Here is a 27,978-nt window from a genome sequence, read left to right as displayed (position 1 = left end):
CCGGGCGAGGCGCCGCCCTGCAGCGCCTCACACAGCGCGGTCCAAGCGCGGGCATGCGGGCGAGCCCACCCGCGGGCGGGCGGGAAGGGGAGCTAAAGTGACCCCCGCAGGATCGGTAGTGGTACGCTCCGCCGGCGGAGCTGGGGTTCCCGCCTTCGGGTGCGCGCGCGCCGGTCCTCCTCCGCGGGCCGTGGGGAGCGGGGTGGGCGCCGGTGCGGGGAACGCTGTTACCCTGCTCCGTCTGCTGGTTGTGCCTGCGCACTGCGGAGTGAAAGGCAGTGCTTTGAGTGTCCTGTCTACCCGAGACCGTGGGAGGGCCTTAGTTCTACCCAAGGCAGTTTGTGTAGACAAGCTGCAGGGGTGGGTGAGGGCGAGAGGGTCGCTAGGACTCGGTGGGCAGCGTCGGTGGGGTTTGCAGTGGGGCAGCTGGTGGCTCGGGCCTCTTGCGGTTATCAGTGAAATCGGGTGAGGGGATGGGATTCACCCCACTTGCGGGTGCCACTTAGCCAATGATAATTTTCATCTTCAAGCCATGTTCTATGTGTGCTCAGGGTGAGTAATTAAAAAAGAATAAAATACACCTCACCACCACCCGAGTAATTAAAGCAAGGTTGTAGTCGATGCAAATGTCAGGTGCCCATCTTAAGGATGGCGTTCAGCAAAATGAGTCTATTTGAAGTGCCTATTACTGAATAATTACTATATTCAATTGAGATACGCAGTTGCAAGCTAATATAAACTTATTTTATTTTGGGTGGAAATACAGGTTGCACTGCTATCTGAAGCAAAAATGAAACCTTAAATTCCAAAATCAGATCATCAGCGGCAATACTTAAAAAAAGATACTGCAAGAGCATGGACATCAGGGGTTAAAGAGAAATTAAATAAAGGTGTCAGTTTTATGACAGTCAAAAATACATTTTAAATCTTTAATTTCGCCCCTAGTCAAAGAAATATCATAGTTCAAAACGGGTGGGAGGCTTAACAGAAATGGCTTTGGAAGACATAACATATATAATAATGATACACACAAAAATGAAAGCGATGAGTTTTCCTACTGGAAAAACAATAATACAACATATTATTTTTAATTTACCGCTTTCAGTTCAGCAGCAGTTTTATTCCCAGTGGCACTTGCCTAATCCTGCCAAGTGCTGAGCACATCCTGTCTTCTGAGAAAATAAATGATGGCATGGAATAAGAAAATGCACAAACCAAACACCACACAACATGGTAGCTCCCCAAACTCCCATCCTCAGTTAAGATTTAGAAAGTGAAACACAGTTTTAAAGGCATGATGAAAAGAAATGGTGATTGACAAACCGATAAGACACTGTCCACAATAAGGACTGGAAAGATCAGGGCCTGGCATTCATAGAATACGTTTACATTATCAACCAATAGAATATTAAGACATGTAATTGTTTTACAGAATTGAATGTCCTGAATAAATACTTTAAATTCCATTTTTAACAAATCATTGCATTATGATAGCTAAAAGTAATTCAGATTGCTCAGTCAGTAAAAAATCACTGATTTAACTTAGAAGCATTAGTTCTTTAATGTTACATATAGTCTTAGAAATTGTTGATTAAAAAAAAAGTTAATTAGCTTTAGCTAATGGTATTAGTTTTAGTCCCTCTGAGGAAACAGTGGGTACAAGAGAAAAATGAGTATTCAACACACAGAACCAGCATCTTCCTCTTATTGCTTTGTCAAGAAGTTACATGCATGTAAAACTTGTAAATAATGAATGACTGAGAAAATAGTTATTTTATTTTGGTTCCTGCTTAGTAGTTGTTCATTTCTTTCTCTATTTCTCCCTGACTTCTCTGTCAGTATTTCTGTCTGGAAATCCATTCAGTTTCTGGGCAGTGCACACACTCTTAACTTCTGGTTCATGTCTCTCGTTTTTTTTTGTTATTTGTAAAAAAGCAGTTCATACATTACCACACAGAAGTGATGATTTTGTTTGGAATGCATGGTTTATCTTGTATTGGAATTTTTGTTTCATGGAGCCTGATGTTCAGAGGTAGTTTCAATATTTTTCAATTTATTTAGTTTCAATACAATTCATATTGTGTCTTTCATACCCATCTTGCAAATGTATGTTGATTCTTTAAGTAGAATTTCTAAAAAAAAATAGGAATTGTGTTAATTTGGAATTATATGGGTGCTTTTCAAAATACTGTCTTTTTACTCATATGGTAGGGTTTATGTGCTGCTGTTTGTCATCACTGATATTAATGCAAATTGTTTATAAGAAAATGAGTAAGTAACTTGAAGCCTGAGTAGTGAAGTATTAGAGCATCTACATAGGTAAAAGGTCTACACCCTGCATTAATGTGTGCCTGCTAAACTCTCATTTACTTAAGTAACATGTTCAGGTTAACCAGACTTAACAAAATATCATCTGTTGCCTCTAAAATATGCATAGTAGAGAGTAATTGTTTCAATTGATTAAATTTCCTAGTCTTTAAATTGAGGACAGGAAGACCAGTCTTTTTTTAACAGCATATCTAACGAGAAATTGTCATGTGCTTTAAAAGCATCCTATGTGCAGACCACTAACATATTTAGGTAAAATTGAATCATTGTGTTTGTGAAAGTGGATTCAAGTCTGGGGTTTTTTTTTGATTGCAGTAAAAAATAACAAATTCATCTATATAATCTATTGGTTTGATAGATTTTGCCTGGGCTTTCTGAAATTCGTTGGGTTTCTTAGGAATGAAAGATCTTAGGCTGGTTTAAGTTTAGCTTTACGTGTAAGAATAGTTTTAATTTTTGTAAAAAAGTATTTGTTCTGCGTTACCTTTGTGCGTATTAAATCTTTTGACATAGTATGAATGAGAAATGCTATTTTCTATATATACAGTGATCACTGGATTGTATGGTCCAGAAATAAATGAATCACAGCCATGAAGAAACTATGAAGAAAATCAGTGTGGTGAACCTTGATAAACTTTTAGATAACTTCTCAGAGATAGAAAAGGTAAGTGAAGAAGGTAAAAAATGTTGAAACTGCTACCTAGAAATATTTTGTGAGATTTTAATAACCTTTTCAAGTTAGAATTTCTTCTAAGTGGTATCAGCTTATCCTTATTAATATGCCTTGTAATGGTGCAGAAGCCAATTTTGGCTTCTCAGGAAAGGCATGGAAGTGTCCCTGTGTATCAGTAGCCGCTATTGAAGCTATTACACAGCTTTGTTGCACTATTACAGAAATTGTTCCTTGTTCCAGAAAAATGTCATTGCCATAGCAGGAGCATCTGTTCTTATATTCCACATGCACTGGACTCTTATTTTATGTGTGTGTCAGTTCTTAAAAGATCAGTCCACTGAGGAAAATCAGTACTCTGTTTCCTGTTAGACTCACATTGGCCAGCTCTCTGTTGAATTCCTAATCAGTAAGTCCATACTAGACACAATATAAAAGGGGCACCTGAAATAAGTATAGCATTTCTTATGCAAAAAACATACCAAATCCTATTCACACCACATTGGTGCTCAACAAGGGCACTAACAGCCTCATGTGCAAAGCAATAGAAAGAATTTTGCTGAGGATTGGTCCAGACTGCAAACTACATAATTAAGAAGAAACCCGTTTATAACTAGTGATGTAAGTTGGCATTCTTAGTTCGTCAGGGTAAACTCACAGTAGCACAGGCTCTCAAGTCTAGCATCATCTCTGTAACAGAATTTCCAGAACTGCAAATAATACAGGTTTGTGACTGCAGTGTTGTGAAATCATTAAATGTTATATTAATCTTAAACCCAAGATTTAAAACTTGAAATATATTAATTTTAGTCTTTTCCCAATTTTCTAGAAAATATCAGAAATTACTGAAGCAAATAACCTACTGGTCCTTCAGCTGGAAAAATGTAACAGGTTGTTAACATTAAGCCAATCAATGGAGGAATCAGTAAAAGAAGGTAAGTTGTGATTTAAAAAACTGTATGGTTTTTGCTTGTGTTCAGGAAGTTCTGAGAACTATATCCATTATTTTCAGTCATGTAAAATACAAAAATAAAATGGCAAGAATCTAAGATACTGTTTGAAAAACAGTAATGCTTAATCTTGGGTCGTGTAATGGAATCCATCTCATCTGCATAAGCCAGATAACTTTAATCCACAAACATATCTTGGGAACTGTGTTAAAGTAACTATTTTCCAGTTGTTGTTAGTATCCATGCACTTTAAGAGATTTTGAGTGCATGCAGTACCCATGAAAGAAGAACTTTCATTTTGTATTTTCTTTCATTATTTCCTTGACTTTTTTCATTTGATTATGTTATCACCTTTTCCAAGGAAACAATGCATTGGCAGGAAAAGGAGGAGAGGATCAGATGAGCTTGGTACACCTGATAACGTTGTTGTGCCCAGATGTCTACCTTTCCCATACATACAGGCCTATAGTTTCTAGTGAACTGTTTACAAATTTTACAAAGTGAACAGTTCACGAAGTCAGCATTTTTAAGCAAACCAACATCAGTAGTTTTACTTGAAGTGCTAGCCTGTGACTTACATTAGTCCATAAGCAGCTCAGATGTCTGTGTAGAGCAGTAGGGTCAACATTTGAGAAAAGTAAGGTCAGCACTGAGACTATCATGCCCCCAGCTGAGCTGTTCCTTTGGTATCAATATGACAAATGTTCTGTTTCACCTGGTCACCAGTAATGTTTTGCCCAATGAGAAATGAGCCAGATGCATTCCTGAATGCATAGTTTGCTGCCTTCTGAAATGTCAAAGCTTGCCTGTAATTGGAGATAGCGTCAGACTGGTGGGGCTGGTGCTCCAAAATAACAAAGAATTATATTTCTCAGTTGCTTGTGTGATTTGGTTTGTTTGGGGAGAATCTTACAGCCCAGTTTGCAGTTAGGAATATATTTTCACTGTACTATGCTGACTGTTATATTGAAGTTTTGATATTCCTCTTCAGATCTTGCTCACTGTTTTGCCAATAGACAGGGTCAGCACAAAGGAAACAGACATCTAGTTAAAGAAGTGTGTTTATCTTTACTTACATTTGACGCAACAGAATAGTAAGAGAAATGATACAGCAAGAATAAAACAAGGCAAGGTAATGCACCTAATCACTACTACATATGACAGACTATAGTGGTTAAGAAAGATACATCGCCAGTTACCTTAATACTTTATCATCATCCAGATCTGCAGTCACTGGGGAGCCCCAGTTACAGTGAGGATTTGGAGAGCCTTTCCTAGTAACTGGGAGGTCCTACACAGTGCATCCACTCATAGGCAAGGTCTCCAAAGTCACTGTAAGAGGGTCCAGCTTTTATATTGTTGAATAAATAAGCTCACCTAATTTCAAACGCAGAAACATCTGGTTTCACTCTGCTCTTAGATCCCACCAAAGCCTGGCCAGGACTCAGGGAGAGGCTAAAGCAGTCTTCCTTATCTACTTGATTTTAACCACCATTTTGATAACTAGGCCACGTATCTGGTTTCACACCCTTGACTACCTGCCTCTAAGCAAGGAAGGAGGCACTATATGTTTGCTAATGATTAAATTCTATCTAAGCTACATCTTTCATGAATGATCATGCATATTTTGCTAACAATTGGATACTAAATATAGATATATATATAATGTTCGGTTGGTGCATTCATCTAGAGGTCAACTTTGGCTCAGGGCCTATTGCTCAGCCCTCTCACTTAAATTAATTCTGTAAGGATCTTGAATATTGGTGGTATCTCGGTGTCTAGTTCTGCCTAGGCATTTGTTCAGTGAGGTCTGAAAAACTGTCCAAAGTTCTTATACTTTTTATCTGTGTGAGATTTAATCTTTGAAGAGTTCAGATTAAACAATGGGACAGCCCATTTTGTGTTTGTAGTGTCATCAAGATTTTATCTCAGTGACATTTCCAACTTGCTTATAAAGTATTAGGAATAGCATATAATCCTTCAAGATTGAGTTCAATTAAGCTCTTACCACTTCTGTATGTTGTCATGATGGTGCTAAGTAGTTATGAATGGCAATAATAATTTATATCAATGTTAAGAGGATTCAAACTCTCCAGTGGAAGCTAAATAATGAAATGGCATTTCCTGTTTTACAGGTCAAAATTATAAGCCCTTACATCATAATAAAAAAGTTGCCAAATAAAGGAGAAATTAAAGAGGCAACTATTAAATTAAGATTTATTTGTTTTATTTTAGAAGTGTATCTTTTTCAGATGAGTATTTGAAAAGAGAAATAATACCTAGTACTTAGCATAGATTTGTGGTTGCTTATTCTTCTGAATTTGTAGAGCTGCTGAAAGGTGAATCTTTTCATAGAACTTTGGTCTCTTGACAAGTCAGCTTGCTAAAAGTTAGGAAATATGGTAGGAGTAAACTTAGTTTCATGCTGCAGTGAGATTGCCAGTTGTGTTCACTTAGTTATTTGCTGGGACTTAAATAATTTAGCATAATCAGAAATTAATTGGAAGAGCTCTTGAGTAAGTGAGAGAAGTTGGCTGATGATGATAATCTGTTCAGTTATACTAAGAATCTCATGATACTGAATGACAGGCGATAAACAGGGGAGATGAAAACTGGTAGCAGTGCATATAGGAGGCATATTATATAAACAGTGGTTGGCCCTAATAGGCTGCTTCTCAGCAAAGAGATCTTGGTGGCCTTCTGGACAGTTCTCTGAAAATATCAGTGGTCAAAGAAGCAAACACAGTGATATGCATGATTATGGAAGAAACAGAGAAACAAACATCTCATATCCATGTAATGTTCTGGTTACTGTCACAGCACTCTCCAAACTATCAAGCTGCAGCAAGGTCTTTTACCATCTCATACCAGCATAGTCTTCATACCAGTCCCTCTGCTGCCTTCTCCTCACTTCATCCAGGGCCCACTCTCTTTCCTCTTGCTTCTTCCCCGGCTGCTCTCTCTTCATTGGCTCTCAACCACTTAACAGAACCAGCCACAGCTGCACCTTATCTACATCAACCAGCCCAACACCCCTGAAGCCAGCCCACAGTTGTACATTATCAATGCTAATTAACCCAGCTTCATTACTTGACAGGTCACCATGTTTCAAAATGGACATACCAGAACTAGAAAAGATAACAGAGAAGGTGGAAAGGTTTGGTATAGTAGGGAGGAACAAAGGACAGGGAAATGGGAACCAGTCACATAACAAGGCCCACACAGGTAGAGGCTTCACCAGCTAGGACTCACTCACACTCTACCCATGCAGAGCTGGCCCAGTGAGGGCTTCCAGCATCAGCCAAAAGTCCACATTACCAAACAAGTATGTAGTGATGGAACAGGTCCAAGATCAAGACAGGAGGTTGAGTCAGTATCAGTTTCATATATGGTAACAAGAGCCAGACGTGGTCTAATAATCACTAGCAGGACCCTAGTGATGAGGCAGGTCTGAAATCAAGCCAGGAGGTCACTCCCTAGGTCATGATCAGAGTCTAGATCTACATGGTATGTGGCTGCAAGAAGGTAGGCTAAGGGCAAAAGCCTCAGCTTAAAAGCAGCTCTCAAGGGAAGAAGTGGCAGGCATTTCTGAGTTTCTTCCAGCTTTCTTCAAACAATTTTTTTCAAGGTCACCAGCTGTACTCTTTCTAAGTTGGCCTTGAGCCCAGCCAAACACCCAGGAGATGGGTAGGTGAAAATGCACTTGGGGCCCTCACGGGTTTGGTCACAATTTTGGAACATCTAAAGAAAGACTTAAGTTGACTGGATACTTTTCAGCCTAAAGAGAAAGAGTAGAGCTGATGTGACTCGTAGCTCTAAAATTACAAATGGCATAGAGAAAGTGGCTAGGGAATGAATATTCACTGTTCAATATGATAAGACAATGTAACTAGATTGAAATCAAATTTGTTGATTGATTTAGCAAACAAAAGGAGGAACTTTTCTATACATTACCAAATAACATTGTTAAATCAGTTCCACAGAAGCTTGTGGATACAGAAGTATAGATTAGTGCAAGAAAATCAGAAAAATTCATGTAACAAAACTTAACACATTTATTAAACACGAAGACAGTACCTCTCACTCAGGTCTCCCTAATTTTTGTGTTTTGGGAGCTGAGAGGATGTATTGATGGTAGTGTTTATCCAGCTTTTTGTTTTTCTTGAAGTATCTTCTATGGGGTATTGTGAAGTGGGATAGTGTACTGCATGGAACTTTTGGGTTGACTCATTTTGAGCCATTTGTTTCTCTGTTAAGTACAAAAGACAATGCAGGACAGTAATTCAGAAACAGATCAAGAGGCTTCATTATTGACAGAAACAGAGAAGACAGAGTTTATACACAATAGATTTTAAAAAGGGGAAGGAAGATGTGGACAAAAAGAAGAAATTGTTCTTACCATAAAACCTGCGGGATGAAAGATAGAAGAAAAAGTGAAAGAGACAACTCAGGAAATCAGAGCAGTGGGGTGACTGCAACGACTGTGGAAGTAGAATGGACTGAAAACAGATGGAAGTCAGAAGAAAGAATTGAGCTTTGTGAATAGTAGTGCCTCGCTTTGATGAGGCAAGACTGAGATGATTTGAGGAGATACTTATGCTGATATAACTGAAGATAATAACCTCTGGAGTTGTTTTGAAACATATAATGCAAAAAAAAAATGTGGACAGCAGAAGTCCAAGTAAAAACATCAGAGCAATCAGCATGGAATATAAACCAAAGTTTTAGCTGCAGGGATAGTCAGGAAAAAAACCCAAATCTAAATAATATTGAAGTCGTAGTTGAACAAATTAGTATGGGTATAGATAGGAGGCAGAACTGTTGGAAGATAAAGATTCTGGTCAGTGAATAAGAGAGATTGCAGAGCTGTTAGTAGCAGTAACAAAAAAAAGTGAAAAGCAGAAACTTGGAACATCATGGGACATCCAAGAGGTGGTCCTGAAAGCTACTTAATAAGGAAGCAAAAGGCAAATGAGAGATGCTAAAGTGATAGAATGTGTTTAGAAATTAAGACAGTTATCATGACTGTTCTATTAGGTTAACATGTTACACTGCATCCAGCTGTGGAGCCCTCAACACTAGAGGAGGGCCGCGAAGATAATCAGAGTCTGGCTGGAGCACCTCTGCTATGAAGGCAGGCTGAGAGAGCTGGAGTTGTTCAGCCTGGAGAAGAGAAGGCTTCGGGGAGACCGTATTGCAGCCTTCTGGTACCTAGAAGGGGCTTAAAAGAAAGATGAGGACAGATTTTTTGGTAGCGCCTGTAATGGCAGGACAATGGGGAGTGGATTTAAACTAAAAGAGGGTAGATTTACATTAGATATTAGGAGGAAATTCTTTATTGTGAGGGTGGTGAGGCACTGGCACAGGCTGCCCAGAGCAGCTGTGGATGCCCCATCCCTGGCAGTGTCCAAGGCCAGGCTGGATGGGGCTTTGAGCAACCTGGGCTGGTGGAAGGTGTCCCTTGCCCATGGCAGGGGGGTTGGAACTAGGTGATCTTTGAGGTCCCTTCCAACCCAAACCATTCTATGATTCTATAATATGGTTAGTGTAGTGATTATAAATTATAGTAAGTATATAATTATTCTAAAGCATTCTGCTTTTTCTTTTTTTAGTAGAAATTGTCTTTGCAACTTCAGCAAATTTACCTGCAACATTGACCCTTCAGAAGGAGTAACAGCATACTGTGTATTCAGAATCAGTGTTGCTTCTAACAATTCAATTCCTTGTAAAATGAGTTTGAAATTCAAAGCACTGTGGGATTAAGAAAAACACTGTTTTGTTATTGATGGAGTTATAAAGGAATGCTGTGCAGAACTGGAGAAGATGCCAGAGATGAAATGTAGCACTGATACTTCCATTCTTACTCTGGCAGGTTATCCTAACAGACTGTAGTTGTGAGAGTGGCTTTTATACAGTCATATTGCCAGCTGTGGCTGGGAAAAAAAGATTTCTCTTAGCCTTGTGTCCCAAGCTGTTTCCCAGAACCCAGGTCAGCTACATTTCCTGAAAGTATTATTTGAAGAGTTGGTCCAAAGACAAGTGTGATTGCTGGGTTTGAGTGGCTGCATCAATAGCTTGATGAAAAATGTCAATACAATCTTAAAATGTCAATACAATCTTAATGTACGTACATTCTCAAGTTGAGAAGTATTCTCAAGTTCATCCTATTACCAATGTAAAACAAAAGCAAATGGATTTACAGGATAGGTAGACAACTCAGCCTTAGAATGTAAGGCTTACCAGTGGACCACAAAGCAGTTTGTGGAACAGCTAAGGAAAATACATGAGAGAATACATGCTAGTGAATGGTTTGCATATGATTCCAACATGCTGCTTACAGCAAAGGAGCAGAAAGAGCACTATGGAAGGAAAGGCTGTTGTTCCCTCTGCCCTGATGGTTTGTGGCTACTAGTGGTGGGGTGGAGGAAGTGGAGTTTTATGCTGGCTGAAGAGCTCCTTGTTAATATAAGAAACAGACATAGGAATAACATTTGACACCCCAAGAAACCGCCAACAAGTGTGAGAACCCAAGGGTTCCTTGATACTCTTGATGCCAGAAGTCTCTCTTTAGAACTGTTCAAGGTAAAAGAAGACTAGGAATTCTGAAGGAAACACAAAAGAAGAAAGAAAACTTGTAAAACTCAAGGGAAGGGGGAGAGTGAAATACTTGAACCAAAGGTAAGGTGGGAAAAGATGAGCAACTGGGCAAGTGTATACATGTTCTGAAAGGTCATAAATGAGCTTTGTTTTGTCTTGATTTGTTCTTTGTTAAACAAAGGTGAAATTCAGGACCACAGTTTGTGTTTAGTATGTATCGTTGGAGATCCGCTTTAAGTCAGATGCAAGTCTGGCATTCTTTTTCCTGCTCCTAGATCTTTTCTATGGTGACTAAATGGACTTTTATGGTGCAGGCTACAATTCTGAATGAAAATCTAGTGTTGTTTTTAAAAAGAAAGCAATCACATTATTGTCTATGGAACACTTAAGCATCTATTTAGCATCTTCAGGACCGCATATTTGTTGATTTAGTGTTTCAAAGGTGTTAAAGGAAAAAGTGGTTGATGTAATTGCCCTATTTAAAAAGCTAATAGTTTCAATTATAAATGCATGTGGAAGAAACTGCGATAAATTACAGATATTAAACAGAGAAAAAGAGCACTTAGGCTGTTCAGTCTTTCTGCATATAAGTAGTGTTCTTTACAGTGAAGGAATGACACAGAATCCATAAAAGATGCTATGGAAGTGATCTACAAAGCTGCAACCATTTAACAAAATTTTGCTTTTTCTTCCTTAATGTAAGCAAGCAAAACTTGTGGGTTCCCAATAGATTTTTGCAGTCACAACTGTAATTACATAAGAGATTTGCTAAGATTCATAGTTTAAAGATAAGAAAGATAAGCAGATATTCTTGGGACTGGACAAAAGAGTGGCTTGCACTTAAAATAGCTGTGGTTCATTGTAAGACTAGCTGTTGTCCTCTTGTTTACTCAGATGCATAGATGCCTTTCCAATTTGTGCATGAATTGCAAACATTTGGATTTATTTCCATACATTTTCAAATAGGAGAAAGTTTCTGGTAGAAATAATTGGTACAAATGGCCAGGCTAACCTGGGGCTTCCGACTTTGAATAGGATTTTTCCACAAATGCTTTTGATCCAGTACAGGAACTGAGGGCAGGCATCGTTTCTGTGCGGTTCGTGCTCCCTCTACCGTTTTTTTGGAAGCATGGAACGGGAGAACACAGCTGGCTAGCGTACTTGGCTGCATGAAAAGCAGACTTGATGGAAGAACAAAGTTAAAAAAGATTGAGTGGAAAACTGAATCTCTGAGCTGGATTCTCAATTCATCTTCCCGACTCCATTATTTGTAATGTAGGCTTTAATTAGATGATCTACAGTTTTCGACAGAGCTTTGCTCTTATGAGATGAGTAACTTTTATTAAGTGTACTTTATCTGTTGCGGAAATTAAAAGCCACTTAAGAAATGCAGTGGTACTCTGGAAATAGAAAGAATTTATGAGTAAGGAACCTCAGTTTTAGTGCCCCCAGCCTTACCAGTCTTTGAATGTTTTTGTAACTTTACTGAGAAGGTTACAAGGAACATAAGGGATAAAAATTGTATTTAATGAATACCAAATGTTATATATTACAGGCAGTCCATATGGTGTTCAAATATTTCGAATACAAATTAAAAATTTGAAATTATGAAATACAAATATGTAAACTGATAATAAGTTGCATGTATAAACATACACACACACACATAATTATTTTGCTTAAAATGAGATAATGGTGTTATAGTAGCGTATTCTGAATCTCTGCAAGTTTATGTTGAGCCATAAGATGAATGTTCATATGCACTAAAAAGAAGGTGAGAAATTGCAATGAGTGGATAGTGTTGGTCTTGTTAAAAAGAATCTTGGCAACAATGCTGTCAGGAGAGTAAACCTCAATTTAATTTGCATTCAGTTGCATCAAATTGCTGGAATGCTGTTGTGAAAAGCTTCTGTAATTGCGCAAAACCAATAACATCCTTATTTTCTGGCTAGAAGCAGAAATGTGATGGTTGTAATGAAGTTGTTCATATTGCTTGATAAAATTGGTTTTAATCTGTTGTCAAAACTAAAAGCTTAAATAAAGCAGTAACTGTGAGATAATAATGAATTATTTCTATAGTCAGTAAGAAGATTAGGACTAATATTTAATCAAGATTATTATAAAACATTTCAGAAAAAAATGATAAAATGTAAAATTAAAGTTCTGAAGAAATTATTCAAAAATACTGGATTTTTCATTTCTTTTAGAATATACTACTCTACAGAATGTGATAAAGGGTCTAACACAAACCATTGAAAACCAGTGTAATGTGAAAGGTAAAAGCAAAAATATTCACATATATATACTGTACTCTAATTTTGAATGAGCAGACATTTAATTTTTTTGTTTATATTTACTGGGTTTTTCAGAGAGAGAAACTCACTGGCAGCCAAACAGAAAGGAAAAAAAATATCTAAAATCAATCATGCAGATTTTGTTGGTCTATATGTTTAATGAATGTCTGTTGATATCCTACTTGGAATCCACATGTAAAAGAAGTTTTGCCCTCAGTGAAGTTTTCTTAAATCAGTAGTTGGGCTTTAAATGTATTTCAGCATAGCACAGGCAATTTTACAAAAAGTGAGAAGGTATCATTCAGCTGTTGGACTGCAGCGTTTATGCATAGTTTTATCACTCTGGTTAACCAAAGAGTCTTAATTCTCGGTGTAACTAAAATTTAGCTGTTATCCATAAATACTAGACAATTACTTATGACTATTTTAAAATAAAATTTATGACTCTATATCTCTATAACACAGTTTAGCTGTACAGTATGTAGTTAATTTTATACTCATTGTGTGTTCAAGGCATATTAGCATAAATATTAATAAGCTCCTAAAAATTTGAAGTATACGGTGGCTTTTAATACCCAAAGTGACTTTTAATAATCAAAAAAAGCATTATTGTTTTTTTCTAAATTCTGTTTTTGAGATACTACTTTCTAGTTTTGGGGAAACAAGTACCTAAAAAGTTGCATCTTCCAGTTTGAAAATGTTGTAGGCATGATGACAATCTTCTATTTTCTGAGCCAAAGAACTTTGCATCTAGATTTTCTTAAATGCTCCAGTAATCAGAAGGCTAAAGACAATTCAGAGTAGTAGTACTAGGCAAATATTATGATTAACTATTAATTTTCTTGTTAAAAAATGGAGACTGAGATTGTGTAGTTCTTTAAATGATGATTATCATGTCCACAGTCTTAAATTTCAGACAAGTAAAAAAATGTAATTTCCTTACTCTGCTTTCCTGATAATAATACTGTCAAAATGTACTTTTTAGTATTTCATATAGTTTTTTATTTACATAGATGAAAATGAAAGACTGAAGGGTACCATTCATATCTTGGAAGAGAAATTAAAGGCTTGTGAACAGGTATGTCACGAATGATCATTTTTTAGGTAGAGAAATAATATTTTATCTCTATTGTAGCACTTCATACATCTTTATATTCTTGGGTTTGCTACTGATACCACTATTGTTGCCCTTCTAATGTCTATCATGTGTAGGAAGAGTTGTTCTCATGACAATATCAATATCAGAATGTGTTAGAGGGACTAAGAGGTCAAAACTACTAAGTGCTGAGAACTCTGGCTCAGTGTAAGATAAACTTTTTATTTTTAGCTGTATTTATCTTCACATTCAGCTTTACAATCTAGAATCTAATCCCTTGCATTAATGTACATTTTTCTGTGGAAATAAGGTTTTGATATTAACAATGCCTACTGTAGTGCCAGAGAATCAAGAGCTGTCTGAATTTTGTCTATAGTTTTCTTTGCTATGTGCTAGAAAGATAATAGGTCTCTACTTTTTATCTGTGTCTCACAATAAGTTCCATTTACCATCTCTCTACTTCTTATCTATGCCACTCATTTTTGGAAAGGAGGTAACACCAGCAGAGCTGGTCACAAGTTTTGTTAGTTCTCTGTGCTAAGATTGCAGATCTGTTACCTGTATAGGATTAGGAATCTCACTGCTGATTTTCTTTGCCTGCGTTTGTATTAACTAATGAGTTAAAATTGAATTTTTATACCAATAGAGCTGTTATCTTTGAGAATAAAGTAAGTAATGGCTTCTGAAAGACGTGAGAAAGCTATGATTCTATACCTTATATACTTGTATGGGCATGGTGGAACTTCCTAGTGTGGTTCTGAAGGCACTTACTTGACTATGTCCATATATGCTATTACCACTGATCAGTAACTGCCTTTGAGAGTGCCTCTGAGCATTGCTCTGGTGAGTGGCTACCTCTTTGTTAGAAAGCTCTGACAACAGCCTTGGAGTAAGCACCTCTACAGTGGCAGCTACAGCCAATTCCTTGATAATTCTGGATCAGTTATTGGAGCAAACTTAAATAGGCATGCTCAGACTCTTCACTTGAGTATCACTGCCACCAGCATCACAACTTCTTGTATCACCAATGCTTCTGCTGCTGCCAGTATGAAGTTGCGGAGCCCTTGGTATAAGCAATACTAACAAAACTCATACTTTAAGTATGATTTCTGTTATACAATCTTACAGCTGAAAATCCACAAAAGTAAAACTGTAGTCACTTAACAAATTGCAGCACTGAATCAGATCCTGGGTTAGGGGAAGGAATATTATCTCTCTATTTGCCTGTTCTCCTAATAAGTACAATTTCTAATTTTACATTAACTGATAGCTGTAATACAATGAAATCTGCTGCATTTTTCATCTGTGGACTTCAGCTAGATTGTATAAAATGTAAATGGGCATTCTGAATTTACTAGATTGAGGCTAAAGCAAGTACTGAATTACAGAGTACTGTACATTTTTACATGGATGTTGTGCTTTGCAGAAGGCTAAAAGCACAGAAACCTCAAGATTTTTATGAAGCCTTTTTACATTTGCAGGAATATAAAGATCAGATCGAGAAACTTACGATAGAAATTAAAAACAAAGAGGAAGACCACAAATTGGAAATAACACAGTTGAATTGCAATATAAGAAAAAAATGTAAGTTGTCTGAAGACTGAATGCTATAGCATTGGCTAAAATATCTTGTAATCTGTAGCAGCTGTACTTCAACTAGGAAAAATACAAGTTCCACTTCTTAGTGGAAACATATGAAAGCTAGAAGTGGGCAGTATTTAACTGCGTTTTGTCTTGGCTCAAGAGAGTAGACAGTGGCAATGAGGCAATAGTACAGCAACGCAGAATGAGCAGGAATTCCTAAGCAGGCAGAACAGATACTGGGAACTTGAACCTAAAAATCTGAAGGAATGAAATTTTGGGTCACACAATTTGGAAAATTGCTTTGAACTATAAGCTAGACTGCTGTTCAGAGTGTTCCAGCTATGCTCAGGAGAGTAGGACATTATTTTCACAAATAAATAATACTGCAACAAGAAAAAACTATTTCAATATTAATTTTTTCCAGTACTGGAATAGCCTTGAAGAGGTTTTTTTTGTCATCCATAAAGCTGAAAAAAGCCAGACAACTGTATAAAATGGGGTGCTTCTTTAAAGACACTCCATCTTACTCATATGCAACAGGGTGGTTTTCACATAGATTTAAAGTGTATTTTTTTGCTTGAATGAAATTCTTTTTCCCATGAAATGATGACCTGCTGTTCAAGAAGGTTTTAATATTTGGGAAATCATGCTATTTTTCCATCTAAGTATCTTCTATAGTCATTGTATTTGGTGTTGCTCTGTTACCAGTTGAAGTAAAGGAAATGGAGTATAGAGAACAGAGAGAGAAAAAAGAACTGGAAATACTAGAGCTGACTAGACAGCTGAAAATTCAGAATGAAGAGAAGCAGAATGAAATAATTAAACTGCAGATAGAGGTATGCATTACAAAGCTGAGCTAAAGATCAATTGGGCATTGGGTAAACTTAGAAGAGACTGTGTAGTGAAAAATGTTAATCAGTTCTTAACAAAGTAATATTATGGAATCTATTGTCTTTACAAAGATCAGTGGCATGTTCTCCCTTCCATAATGGTAACTGAGTTGCTTCTGCTCAGGAATTGAGTTCTACCTACTGTATAGGGAGACTGAAGTTTGCTGTGTTCTTGTTTGAAGTTAAAAGTATTTTGAAAATGTTGCTAGTTGTTAAGCTATAAAAAAAAAACCAAACAAGGTTCTCTGCTTATTTTCATTCTTGATTTCTGAATGGTGGGAAGATATTTATTTTTTTTTAATAAACTTCCAAGAGCTTGAAGACTTACGAATCTGTGGAGGTTTCAGTCACGGAATTCAACATGTATTTCATGGCTCAGGTTTTAAGCTGCTCTGATTATAGAAACAATTAAGGAAATACTTCAGACCTTTCACATACTAAGTGAAAGTGTTTGGGCTGAATTATCCTTGGAACATGAGGGAAGGCTGATGGTTTCAGAGGTTTTTAGTACCCTCTGCATATTCCCCTGCAGACATGTGGCTGTGGAGCCTTAGATTCTTTTTGGTAATCATCTTGTTCATCTACATGTATTTGGTTCACCATATTTGTACTATTTACTGTTTGTGATATTTTCAGGCGTTTTTTTAAGAAACATAACTTGTAATTGCATTCTTTCTTAAATAAAGTAGCTTCATTGTCCTAGTTTTAAATAGTAGATAAGCTTGCTATTACTACTTCCAGGTACAAAATCTAATTTTAAAAAAGTGGAAATTATAATTGTATTATTTAACATCCCTTTTTTCCTTTTTGGTTCTTAATGTTTCCTCTTGTCCTGATTCTTGCAGTTCAATGCTAAATTAGCAAGAGTTCAGAATAAAACAACAAAATCATTTTCAGAGGCTTCTGTCTTGCCACAGAGTATCTATCGAAGGGTATGTGCTAAATAGCCTGTAGCCTGCAGATACTAAATACTGTTACAGGCTGTTCCATGGGGTTTTACTGTGTGTAACTGCAACAAAACTCCGTGTGTGTGGAGTTTCATGCCTTAGGGGTCCATCTTAACTCACTCTCCCAACACATCCTTCCCACCTCTAGGCAAGTAATTCCACATCTTTGCACTGATATTGATACAGCTGGGGTTCAACAACAAAAGCCCACGTGTTAAGTGGTTTTAGAATAGATTTGTTAACCTGGGAACTTAAGATAGAACTGACATAAATGCCTGTGATATCAATTATGTGTGTGCATTATTGTTTTTGTAGGCATGGGACTTTGGGATGTCACAAAAATAGGGTTCTGGGGAAGTAATCTTTGTAATTTTGTGATACAACATACTTAGAAAAGCATTCTTATTAGAACATTTCTCATTAGTCACAGCATATTGTATTGTTACATAATGCTATGTGATGTTTAACACTGAAGCCTGTCCTTTCATTTTTACAGAAGCTGCAGCATCTCCAGGAGGAGAAAAACAAGGAAATTGAAATTCTTCGAAACACCATAAGAGACTTAGAACAACGTCTCAACAAAAGCCAAGACTTGCCTTTCAAACAGAGGCAGTATTGAGTAAATGACATAGTTTCAGTAGTACATACAATGAGAAATAGTATATTTCAAACTGTGCACCTGAAAGTAAAGCCAAGATAGGAAGAAATACAGGTGTTTTTTTTATTGAAAACACTCTTCTCAAATATTCCAAAGACATGCATTCTTTGTATGTTCAAGACTACTTTCTTGCTAATCAGCATTCACAATAAAAAGATTCAGGTTTGGTAGGAATAATAATTTCCCTATTAAACCATCATTAATTATGGTGTACGCTTTCAAAGCAGTTTTCCTTTCTTGAATGCTCTCTTCATCCAGGAATCCTTCTAACAACTATATTTTTATTTCAACTCAGTTAATCAAAGGTTAGGAAAGCTAAGCTACAGACAGAGAAGTTATACAAGTGGTATATTACCTTACTAATCACTATAGATTTATCAAATTCAGCACTGTTATTAACAAAGATAAACATTAAACTTGTTCTACCCCTCCCTCTTTTTTGATACTGATTCTGCATGAAGGGTTGTTAACACTGCTTCTCACTTTAGGCATGATCTTACTGATTTGGTGGGATTTTACAAGCTGTAGTAGTGTGTGTTAATGGACACTGATGCTGTATCTAAGCCACAAAGTTAAACTTACAAGCTTGTTTAAAAATAATGCAATTACTGCTTGTATCTAACATTTAAGATAGAAAGTTATTTTGGCACGTTGCTTAGGAATAAGCTTTTTTGTACATGATTTGTATCCCCAGGTCAGGAAAATAAAAAACCAACCAAATCAACTTTTGAATATATCCCATCATCTTAATTAAAAAATGATTAAAATATCTGTTTTGTTTATCTTCTATTCTTGATTGCAACACATCAGACAGGAGCCCCTAGGTCATAGTTTATGCTCCTGTCCTCACAAATGCAAGCAGAATGTTAGAAGAGAAACAAGAAAGACAAATTAATCAAGAATGCAGACACCTTCCCAGTGCAACTGAAAAACAAACTATGGGTCAATTAAATTCCTTTAAGTTATGAAGCTTTTCAGTGATGGAATTTGACAGGTATTGTGTAAATCTAAGAGCACTGCTCTGAAAGTCTACTTCTTCGCAATATTTTAACTCTACACGCCTGTCACTGTAATTTTTAATTGGGGGCAATAAAAACATTTGGTCTGTTAATTTTTCCACTCTTGCAGCTACGTGAATTTAGGCAGCAGGACCCCCTTCCATTTTTAAGGTGCTTAGTTTGTTTTTCAGGCTCAGTTTCTTGCCTTTTCTTGTCATTGTCAGGTGTCACTAGTTTCACTTGCTTCTGCTGCTGGTGACTGTCAGGCAGCAGTGAGCAGACGTCACTGTCAAGATTCAGTGATGTCCTCTGCTGACAGCTGGCCATGTCATCTGCAAGAATTTGGAAGTGCTCCACGACACTGTCAAGTGACAGAATTTCCTAGCTCTTCAAACAAAAGGTGTCGACAATGACAGCATCAGCTACTAGAAGTTGAGTCTGATGCTGTCTGCCAGTTTCAAGTTAATGAGTTTTTACAGCTGGTTTTCCCTTTTTTTCATAGCTTTTTATCTGGTGTAGTTTCCACACTTTCTACCTGTTCATGACTACCTGTCTGATCATGTCTGTTATGGCCAAAAACTCTATGACGCCGACCACTGTGAGGATGATGTCTTTGAGTTTCAGGAGGAGCCTGATGGTTTGCATTTTTGGAATGATGGTGGTGGTGGTGGTGGTGTCTGTGTCTATGCAGGCTGTGGTGTTGTGAACGTTGACTAGTTGGTTTGGGTTCTATCTCTGCTAGCTTTTCATCGGCTTTTTTAGTGATGTTTTCACATATACCATCAATATCAGCTTCCTGCAAAACAGAAGGTAGTATTAAATACAAGACATTTATTTAAACTCGTTCCAAAATAATATCCTAACATTTTTGCAGAACCAGAAACCCGATTTTAAGTTACTTTGCCGAAGAAAGATATGAATGTGTCTAAAAGAACCTTGTTTTACACCACTGGTAACAAGGCAGTTAATATTCTTAATGTAAACTTATAATTCAAGTAATTGCCGATAAAATGTGTTCTTTTTCTAGGATGCCACATCTGACCTGCCTGAGGCCTACATTGACATGAAAAATTGTATGATGGGATCAAAAGTTATTATTCTCATTGAACTTTCATGTCTATGTACATACATTTCTTGATAATTCTTAAAGTAGTTTTGCTGTTTATTTATATGTAAAACAAAGCTACCCTTCTTTTATAATGGTAATAATAATCTGTCACCTTGTATTACTACTTTTTCAAAGTAACTGTTGTATATTGTGTTTCAATGTAAACTAAAAGGAACAGTAACTCAAACCAGCTTGGACTTGATTCTCAGGTTTAAATAAAAAACAGCTATTTGTTTAAGTACCTACCCTTCCCAAAAATAGAGTAGCTAATTGCTCACTAGCTGTAATTCCAGAAATTGCATCCAAGATTGCATTTAGATTTCTGAAAATGCTTTGCCTTTCTATCAAGGGTAGGAATTCATATAATCAGTTTATTGTAAATTAGATCTAATTCACTTTGAAAAATGTTTAAGAGTTCTCTGTCAAGACACATGAAATGTGTAAATTCTAAATCATGTATTTTTGGATTAATCACACTGAAATATTTTTTTTTAAGTATGAGTCAAACCCAGTTTCCTTTCCTGGTATATATAGAATGAAACAAGAAAATACCATGTAAGAGCAGTTTCCACACTTGTTTTCACAGTATGCGATCTTAATAGATTCTTCTACATATTGGAAAGACAGGAAGGAATAGGGCAGACCCAGATGATACACTAGACGGCCACATCTAAGGAGAGAAAAAACTCTATGGTTACATATACATAAACATACATCTAAAATTAAGTATCTCTTCATATCATACCTTATTTTATTCACGTCAGTCCACACACGTCAAGTCCCACAGAGACTTGTTTCTGTCCAAGGAGTTTACAGGCAAAACCAGTATCTGCCTTACAGATGTTTCCCACTCAGCTGCATCAGTCAGTAGTGTGAAGCATGATTCCCGGCTGACCTCACTCTGCTAGTGGAGGCCTCTAGTTTAGTGGCATGCAGACTAGCAAAGGTACACTCATTACAGACCTACCTGGCTAATGAGGAGTGCTGTTAGCAGAGTGATACAGATCACCACATGGTTATTGCATCCGTATAAAGAATGTTTTTATGCAATGTAATATTTTGATTGGGATGTGCATTGCAGTGCACCTGCATTACTGATGTAGTGTGCCTGAGGGGTTTTTTATGGTGCCTGTTTGTCCCACATCTGTGCTTGAGTGTTACGGTATGCACTTGGCTACACAACTGGTACATTCAAAGGGAGCTGTAGTAAATGCAAAACTTGCACACAAGGGCACCTTGTTAAGTGCCCCACCTGTGATGTCAACACACGGTCCTCCAGCCTGAGCTTCTTACACATCTGCAGTGCACATCTAGGACCGGCAACAGGCAAAGACTAATTGCCAACAGAGGCACAATAAGGACATACATTCCTAGAACTGTAACAGATCATGGCCAAACTAGTGCTAAACCAATCCATAGCGCAGGTGTACCCCCTGTGCCGACAGCACATTCAACCTTCCAAATGCTGTGGGCCAGACAACAGCTTTGGGGCCCCTCCAAGGACTACATACAGCTGCCTTCCGTCTGTCACATGACAGCAACCTCCCACACTTAGGTGTATTTGCTGCTGTAACGGGCGATCGCTTTCTAAAGAACATTCCAGTGCAAGTTTCATCCCACAAGATTAATTTAGCTAATTCATTAAATTTCATCGTATTACCAGAAAAGTTTACTAACTTTCCAGTTCTTTAATAAACTTAATTATGCTTCAGTATGAACTGAGACTGTTCATAACAGAATAGTAATTAGGACAGTCATGTTAGAGGTGCAGGACTTGTCAAATAATTTCCATCACATCAAAACTGAAAAATCAGGATTTCAATTAAAGAGTTATTACTGGTTCTGCCACAAGATACATGTCCCAGAATCTTATGATTAGAAAGCTGTTTTCTTCGAAAGTTTAAAGTTTCACCTGAAGACTTAATTTTTTTCCAAAAGGCTACATGACATTTTCAACAACTCCAGCCAAAATGTTTTCATGAGAACTCAGCTTTTCTCATTTGATTCTACTTTCATATGCATGGATGTAACAAAGTTGTCTGAAACTAAAAACAGTGTAAGACCAGAATCATGCCGTTAAATTCTACACTCAATTATGTTAATCGAAATCTACAATAAATATAAAGAAAAATTTATTTATCCCAAACTTTAACTTAAGCAAAAGCAGACTTCTCCTTTGTAGTAGATTCCTTTTTCCAGTAAATGCAGGTGCTCTACTTAGTGCAAATCAGAAATTTATTTTGAAGTCTTTGTTAGGAAGTAATCAGCTTATCTGCAACTCAATGAAAAGATATATAGATTTTACAAAGCATTACTCTAAATAAATGCAAATATTTTCTTGTGTTCCTCTTTAAGTACAGACCTGTCATAGATGAGAAAGTCATCTTTGCTTCCATTTAAGTTAGTCCAAACATCAGCTTGCCCCTCATCTTGCTGGTAGACAGTGATATGCTCTGAAACACTTTCTCTTAGTAGGTGGACTTTCTTCTGGGAATGAGCTCCCTGATGGTTGACAACAACATACGAGATATTAACGAGTCCTTCATTCTCTAACTTGACTCGCAGGTCCTCCAGCCTAGCGGAGAATGTAAAGGAGTAAGACCATAAATCGTTAGAGAATGGTAAGATTTGCCATGTTCAACAAAAGTTAATATGCTCCATCTTGCTTTTATTTCAGTGCATGTTATTGTCTCCCAGTTTTAATGGTATCAGTCTAACACCATTGAAACATTCTTGCCATTTGCCATGACTATCAACTATACTGTCACCAAACCAGACTCTAATAGCTAATATGCCATGGGTCCTGTCCTTGTAAGTACAATGCAGTACCAAATAAAGCAGACATCTGTTTTTAGACTGAATTTGGTGCTATTTTTATTTCAGTTCTTTTACACTCTTCATGGTCTAACACAGTTAGTTATCTGATGTCTCTATTTAAATGCGGAGGTTTTGGTCACATAGTTGGTTAAAGAATGCATACTGTAAATACAGTAGGAAGATGAATAATCAAGAAAGCAAACCTAAAGTAAAAGGCAGATAGCTCTCCTGCTCATCTCTTTAACAGCCAGAAAAAGGATATTATACCAACTGGGTCAAAAAGGATGGCTATAAAATGTGTGCATGACCCATCCAGCAGTTACTAGTCTTTCCCTTCTGTATCCCACCACAAAAGTCTTTCTTTGTCCTACAGTACATCAAGTTGCTTTCTTGATGTACAATGTGGTTGGGTTTTTTTCCCTTTCATTTGTATCCTTCTCATTGAATTGCCCCAGAAAACTTTTTATTTTTCCAGTTTCAGGAAATAGTCTGGAGCTTGAAAGATTCCTTAAAACCTTTCTAAAATGTACAGAATCAAACCCAACTACCTCAAAATCCAACCACAAAGCACACTTTCAACTTTGATAGAGCCAGACATTTACTAACACTTCTTCAAATCTAGTTCTTAAAAAACTTCCAAAGACTATATGATGTGAAGTTACACAGCCTAGAGGGGAAAACTACTATTAAAGTCACTAAAATCAAGCTCTGAAGCCAGTACTACAAATTTTTAAACCAAAACGATTTCACAATCACTAAATTAATCCAAGGTAAGGGCTGTATGCAGTTCCTGTTTGGGTCAGCTGAAAATTATATTCTTGCTGCTGTTACTGTCATAATACCTAATTATTTGCACAGAGGTAGGTTCTAGAAACCAGAGCACCAATGCCCCAGGTCTTGTATGAAAATACAACACTGATGAGCCCTTTGAATGCTTCATCTTTTTTTTTTTTTTGAAAGGGCAGTCTTTACCTTTTCTTCTGGATTTTTTTTTTCCCTTTTTTTTTTTTTTTCCAGCTAGGAACTCTGAATGGGGGCTGGGAAAACACATTAAAAGTACATGTTTTGATCTTCCTTTTCCGCTACAGATCTTACATAAGAAATGAGTGATCACAGATCTCTCCGTTTCAGGTGTTCTCGCCATGTCAAAGAATTATGATGTTTCTTGGCTTCAGCATCTTTGCTACATCAATCATCTGTTGCTAACTGAAGCACAGTCTTGAGGAACCGTTTCTGTTGGGTTTTCATGTGTTTTGGGTTTTATCAATGTCAACTTGATCATACTTTTATGATGCAAATACAATCTGGAGAAGATGATCTGCCAATCAGGGCCAAGTTGAAAGAAAGAATCTGAGCCACTGGCACAGAAAGCTCCTGCTGAGAGTTAGCCTTGGTCTCTGGGTCACACATGCCAGCGGGGATGGCAGCATTTGAAGAAGCTATAGTTCAACGACTGCATCTGTAGTTGGGCACATGTGTTATCCCCCAATTAAAAAACTGACCAGCAATGTTTTAACAGAAAATGGGAAAGAGATTTACGCTTACCTGGAAGCCTGCAGCAGGCACAAGTATCAGCTAGCCTGGAGGAGAGCCACCACTGTCACTGAGCCCCTAGAGTTCAGCATTGGGTTCTCCTCCCCAATATACCATTCTGGGGCCTCCTTGCAGTTCTGGCTCTCTGTCTCTCCTCCTGGGAGGAGACAGAGAGCCAGAACTAGTCCCAGCCCGGCCCACATGGCTGGGTTTTAACTGAAAAGAGAGAAAATAAACAAAATTAAATCAGTGCCTACACAAAGTTCAGACTCTGAAATTCGCATAATAAAACACAGCAGGCTATTGGCTCCATTCAGTTAAAAGAAAAAAACAACCAAACACACAACTGTAAGAATATATTTGAGCTACTTTCTTTACTGCTTGATTATATTTCTTTCATTTCGCATCTAAGTTCCCCTATATTAAACAGGCAGTATTTTGTTGTGGTATGTAAACAGATGAAGTGTTCAGAATAACTGGATTTTCTTTTAATGCTACTAATCTATGTTTTTCCTTCCTCTTTGTAACTTCTTCTTGAATGTTCTTAACACTTTGGTGATTTTATAGGCGGCCTTGTTTCTTCTGTTTTGAAATCAGTTGTGCTGGACCAGTTTACACCAGTAACGTTCTGTTTACACCAGACAAGTTCACTCCAGATTCCCAAGTAACTCCACTGACTTAAAAAGTACTTGCACCAATAGTGTATTAGTACAGAGCAAGTATTAAAAGAACCTGGCAGGAATCAGAGAAGACTTAAGCATTTTCACAAGTCAGTCTGTAGTATTTGGAACTCATTGAGAAAAATCTCTTAAGAACACAGGCACTAGAATGAAAACTGAGATTCAGGATTCCTCAGATCTTACAAAATCTCCTTCCCACACTTAGTCTATTTAATGTTCATGAAAATACATAGAAGAAATTATCTAATTATCCTTTCCTTTTATTCTATTAACATAATAATTTTGACATAGTATTTTCAGAAAACACCCATTATTGAGAAATACATAGAATTATAAAATGCTCCCCAACATGTCCTAGGCTGTGGAATTGTGTAATTTTACCACTCACATCAGAGTCTGACAGTGAACATCAAGTTCTGGGAACACTTAAGTTCTGATAACATGTGTTTCATCAATCTTGTGATATTCTAAAAAAATGAGAACATTTTACTGTAAAACAAGAGCCAGCTGCTGCAAAGCCAACATCACTTGTGAAATCCGTCTGTCCTTAACGTTTCTTTCCTGCAGTTCTACCGAAAGCATTTTAGCTATAGTACATTGAAGATTAAACTGTGGACCAACAGATAGCAACAGGGACATGCTTTTTTTACTCTTCCCACACATCTGGAAAGCTGTGTGCCTTTATATCCATTACAAGCCCACGAAAGTCCTATGACATCTTGAGATCCTTTTGTGCCTTTATAGCCTTCTGCAGCACTGGCGTACAGCACCAGCAGCAACGGTCCTGCCCTCTGACCTAGGTGACAGCTATGTTTTGCATGCCACTCTGCATTTCGACTTTCTAGTTGGTTTCCAGCAGAAGATTCTGCAGTCAGCCTTTTCAGGCAAAGAAACAAGCACACACTCTGCCAAGTTTTAAGTCATGAAGCTCTCACATAGCAAAACAAGCACACTTACCCTTTCTTCCTCTCTCTCCTTGGAAGCTCTGCCTAACTGCTGCAGAAGAAAACACTGTGGGGAAAAGGGCTGTGGTATTTATACGGCTCTTGTTTATCTCACTTTGCAGATACAGTTCAAAGTTCAGGGAGCCCATTCTGAATGACCTTGCAAGCAAAGCAAACCCCTTCGGCAAAAGTAGCCAAAATATTTCTCCATTAACTAATACGGAGGGGAAACCATTTATCATGCAAAATAGAAGGTATTTGTAATACAATGACTTTGAATATCAGGTTACAAAGTTTCTCAGTCACCCCAGTCAGCCGGAGGTAGTGGTACAGTCAGAGGAACAGGGGTGGGCCAAAGAGTCATTATTTTCTGAACACAGCAGTAACCACAGGGAGAGGGGGAAGGTCCTTCTCTATTTACAGAAATGCTGAGCAAGCAGGTTTCTCTGTCTTATGCTTTATCTGAGCTCTGCCTTAGAGAATGGTGTACCCTGTCTGAGGGCATGTGCAGTACAAAGCTCCTTTTGCCCAGCTGCTCTCGATTATGTCACTCAGCTTTAAAACTGGTTTCTGTAGAACCTGTCAGTTTATCAATTTCTGCTGGAGGTTAGAGCCCAGATCTTCAGCCATTTAGACTGAGGTAGCTACATGAAAGCCATGAAGCTCTACCAACTGGCAATAGCCACTTAACTCTATTACTCTGTTGTTTTCTTAACGCTATCATCACTGATGTAGCTGCGGACATCCAGGTTAAACTGTTTCCTCACTCTCTTTCCTCAGTGAGAGAACGGTTTAAGCACAGTGTGTTTCATTTTGACAGCAGTTTGCTTGAGGTTGGTTTCCTTCAATGTACGTGGCATGTGTGTTTATTGAGAAATAAATGTTTAAAAGCTTGGGTGTGCACTCAGAGTTTAAGGTGGTGTGATTTATATTGCTTAGTTCTATGGCCTGAGACTGTCTCCTGCACTGATGAGCCTTGTGCTTCTGGTGTGAGAAATGGAACTGCTGACCTTGGGATTTATCCTGTGGAAGTTCTGTGCTCAAGGCAACGGAAAGAAGCTTTATTAAATAGTCTTGGAGGACACAATGCAGAAAACAGACAGACGTCAGACTGGGACTAATTTTTTTTTTTTAAAAAAAAGTGGAATGTGCTTGCATTCCTTATATTGTTAGGGAAATACATCCTTGTGTTCTGTGCTGGGTTGGGACCAAGGCCCCATAATTGTGATGATGTCCTTTACTCTTCCAAATGATAGATTATTTGCTGGGCCTCCTGCTTCAGTATAGGGTGTTGATTTTCAGGGGTAATAAAGCCCTGCAAGGTTGGCTGGAAGTTAACTATTTGGTATGCATCATGTGTCAATTCCTAAGTGAGCACTGAAGCAGCCAAAATGAAATGGAAAGGGTACAGATCTGTTAAAAGGGAGAGAAATAAAATGCAGCTCAGTAGTGATTGACAGTTGGTCTCTTGCCAGTTATTGCAACACAGGTGGAGATACTACCAAATAAAGAGCAATATTGCATTCCCTTTTTTTTCCAGCTTTGTGGAGAGGGATGTGCACAGGGCTTGATTACAGTGCTGAGCCTGTAAGCTATGTGTAATGGCACCGAGTGCTGCTGAGACTAGCAGCTCACACGTGCTGAAGAATAAAGTGTCCAGAGAAAGTAAATGGAGCTGAAGCAGCTAACTTATAAAACAGCTACCTTACTATGGAAAGCACATTGAGGGTGGAAATGTACCGTGGCCACTGCTGAGAAGTTAGCATTTCCTCCCATATAGTATGCAGAAACACCTGTAGACCCTCAGTTCCCTCACAGAGAAATGAGAAGCAACAGTTAGCAATTATCACTGTGCCAAATAAATAGTATTTATTGTATTATTTT

The 27,978-nt window shown here is 37.6% G+C and overlaps 2 protein-coding genes across 3 annotated transcripts; one reads left to right on the top strand and one right to left on the bottom strand.

Moving 5' to 3' along the window:
• The first annotated feature begins 36 nt into the window (after positions 1-36).
• Positions 37-18,716, top strand: CCDC152 (coiled-coil domain containing 152). Its single transcript, XM_037373036.1, has 9 exons — positions 37-121; positions 2,876-2,992; positions 3,828-3,933; positions 12,753-12,821; positions 13,853-13,917; positions 15,417-15,519; positions 16,228-16,355; positions 17,255-17,341; positions 17,853-18,716. Exons 2-9 carry the CDS (start codon positions 2,906-2,908, stop codon positions 17,973-17,975), a joined length of 768 nt encoding a protein of 255 aa, XP_037228933.1. The 5' UTR covers positions 37-121; positions 2,876-2,905; the 3' UTR covers positions 17,976-18,716.
• Positions 18,064-26,340, bottom strand: LOC119141147 (selenoprotein P). Of its 2 annotated transcripts, XM_037373035.1 has the most exons (6): positions 26,108-26,188; positions 25,539-25,617; positions 24,483-24,686; positions 22,483-22,695; positions 20,673-20,790; positions 18,064-19,808 (listed from the first exon to the last, which is right to left on the bottom strand). In XM_037373035.1, the coding sequence occupies exons 3-6, from the start codon at positions 24,671-24,673 to the stop codon at positions 19,188-19,190; spliced, it is 1,143 nt and encodes a 380-aa protein (XP_037228932.1). In that variant the 5' UTR covers positions 24,674-24,686; positions 25,539-25,617; positions 26,108-26,188; the 3' UTR covers positions 18,064-19,187. The 2 variants fall into 2 exon arrangements, with proteins under 2 accessions (XP_037228932.1, XP_037228931.1); XM_037373034.1 differs by lacking the exon at positions 25,539-25,617 and having other exon boundaries at positions 26,108-26,340.
• Between the last annotated feature and the right edge of the window lie 1,638 nt (positions 26,341-27,978).

Source organism: Falco rusticolus, chromosome Z, assembly GCF_015220075.1.
Source record: "Falco rusticolus isolate bFalRus1 chromosome Z, bFalRus1.pri, whole genome shotgun sequence".
NCBI lineage: Eukaryota > Metazoa > Chordata > Aves > Falconiformes > Falconidae > Falco > Falco rusticolus.
This window is presented reverse-complemented; position numbering and strand designations above follow the sequence as displayed.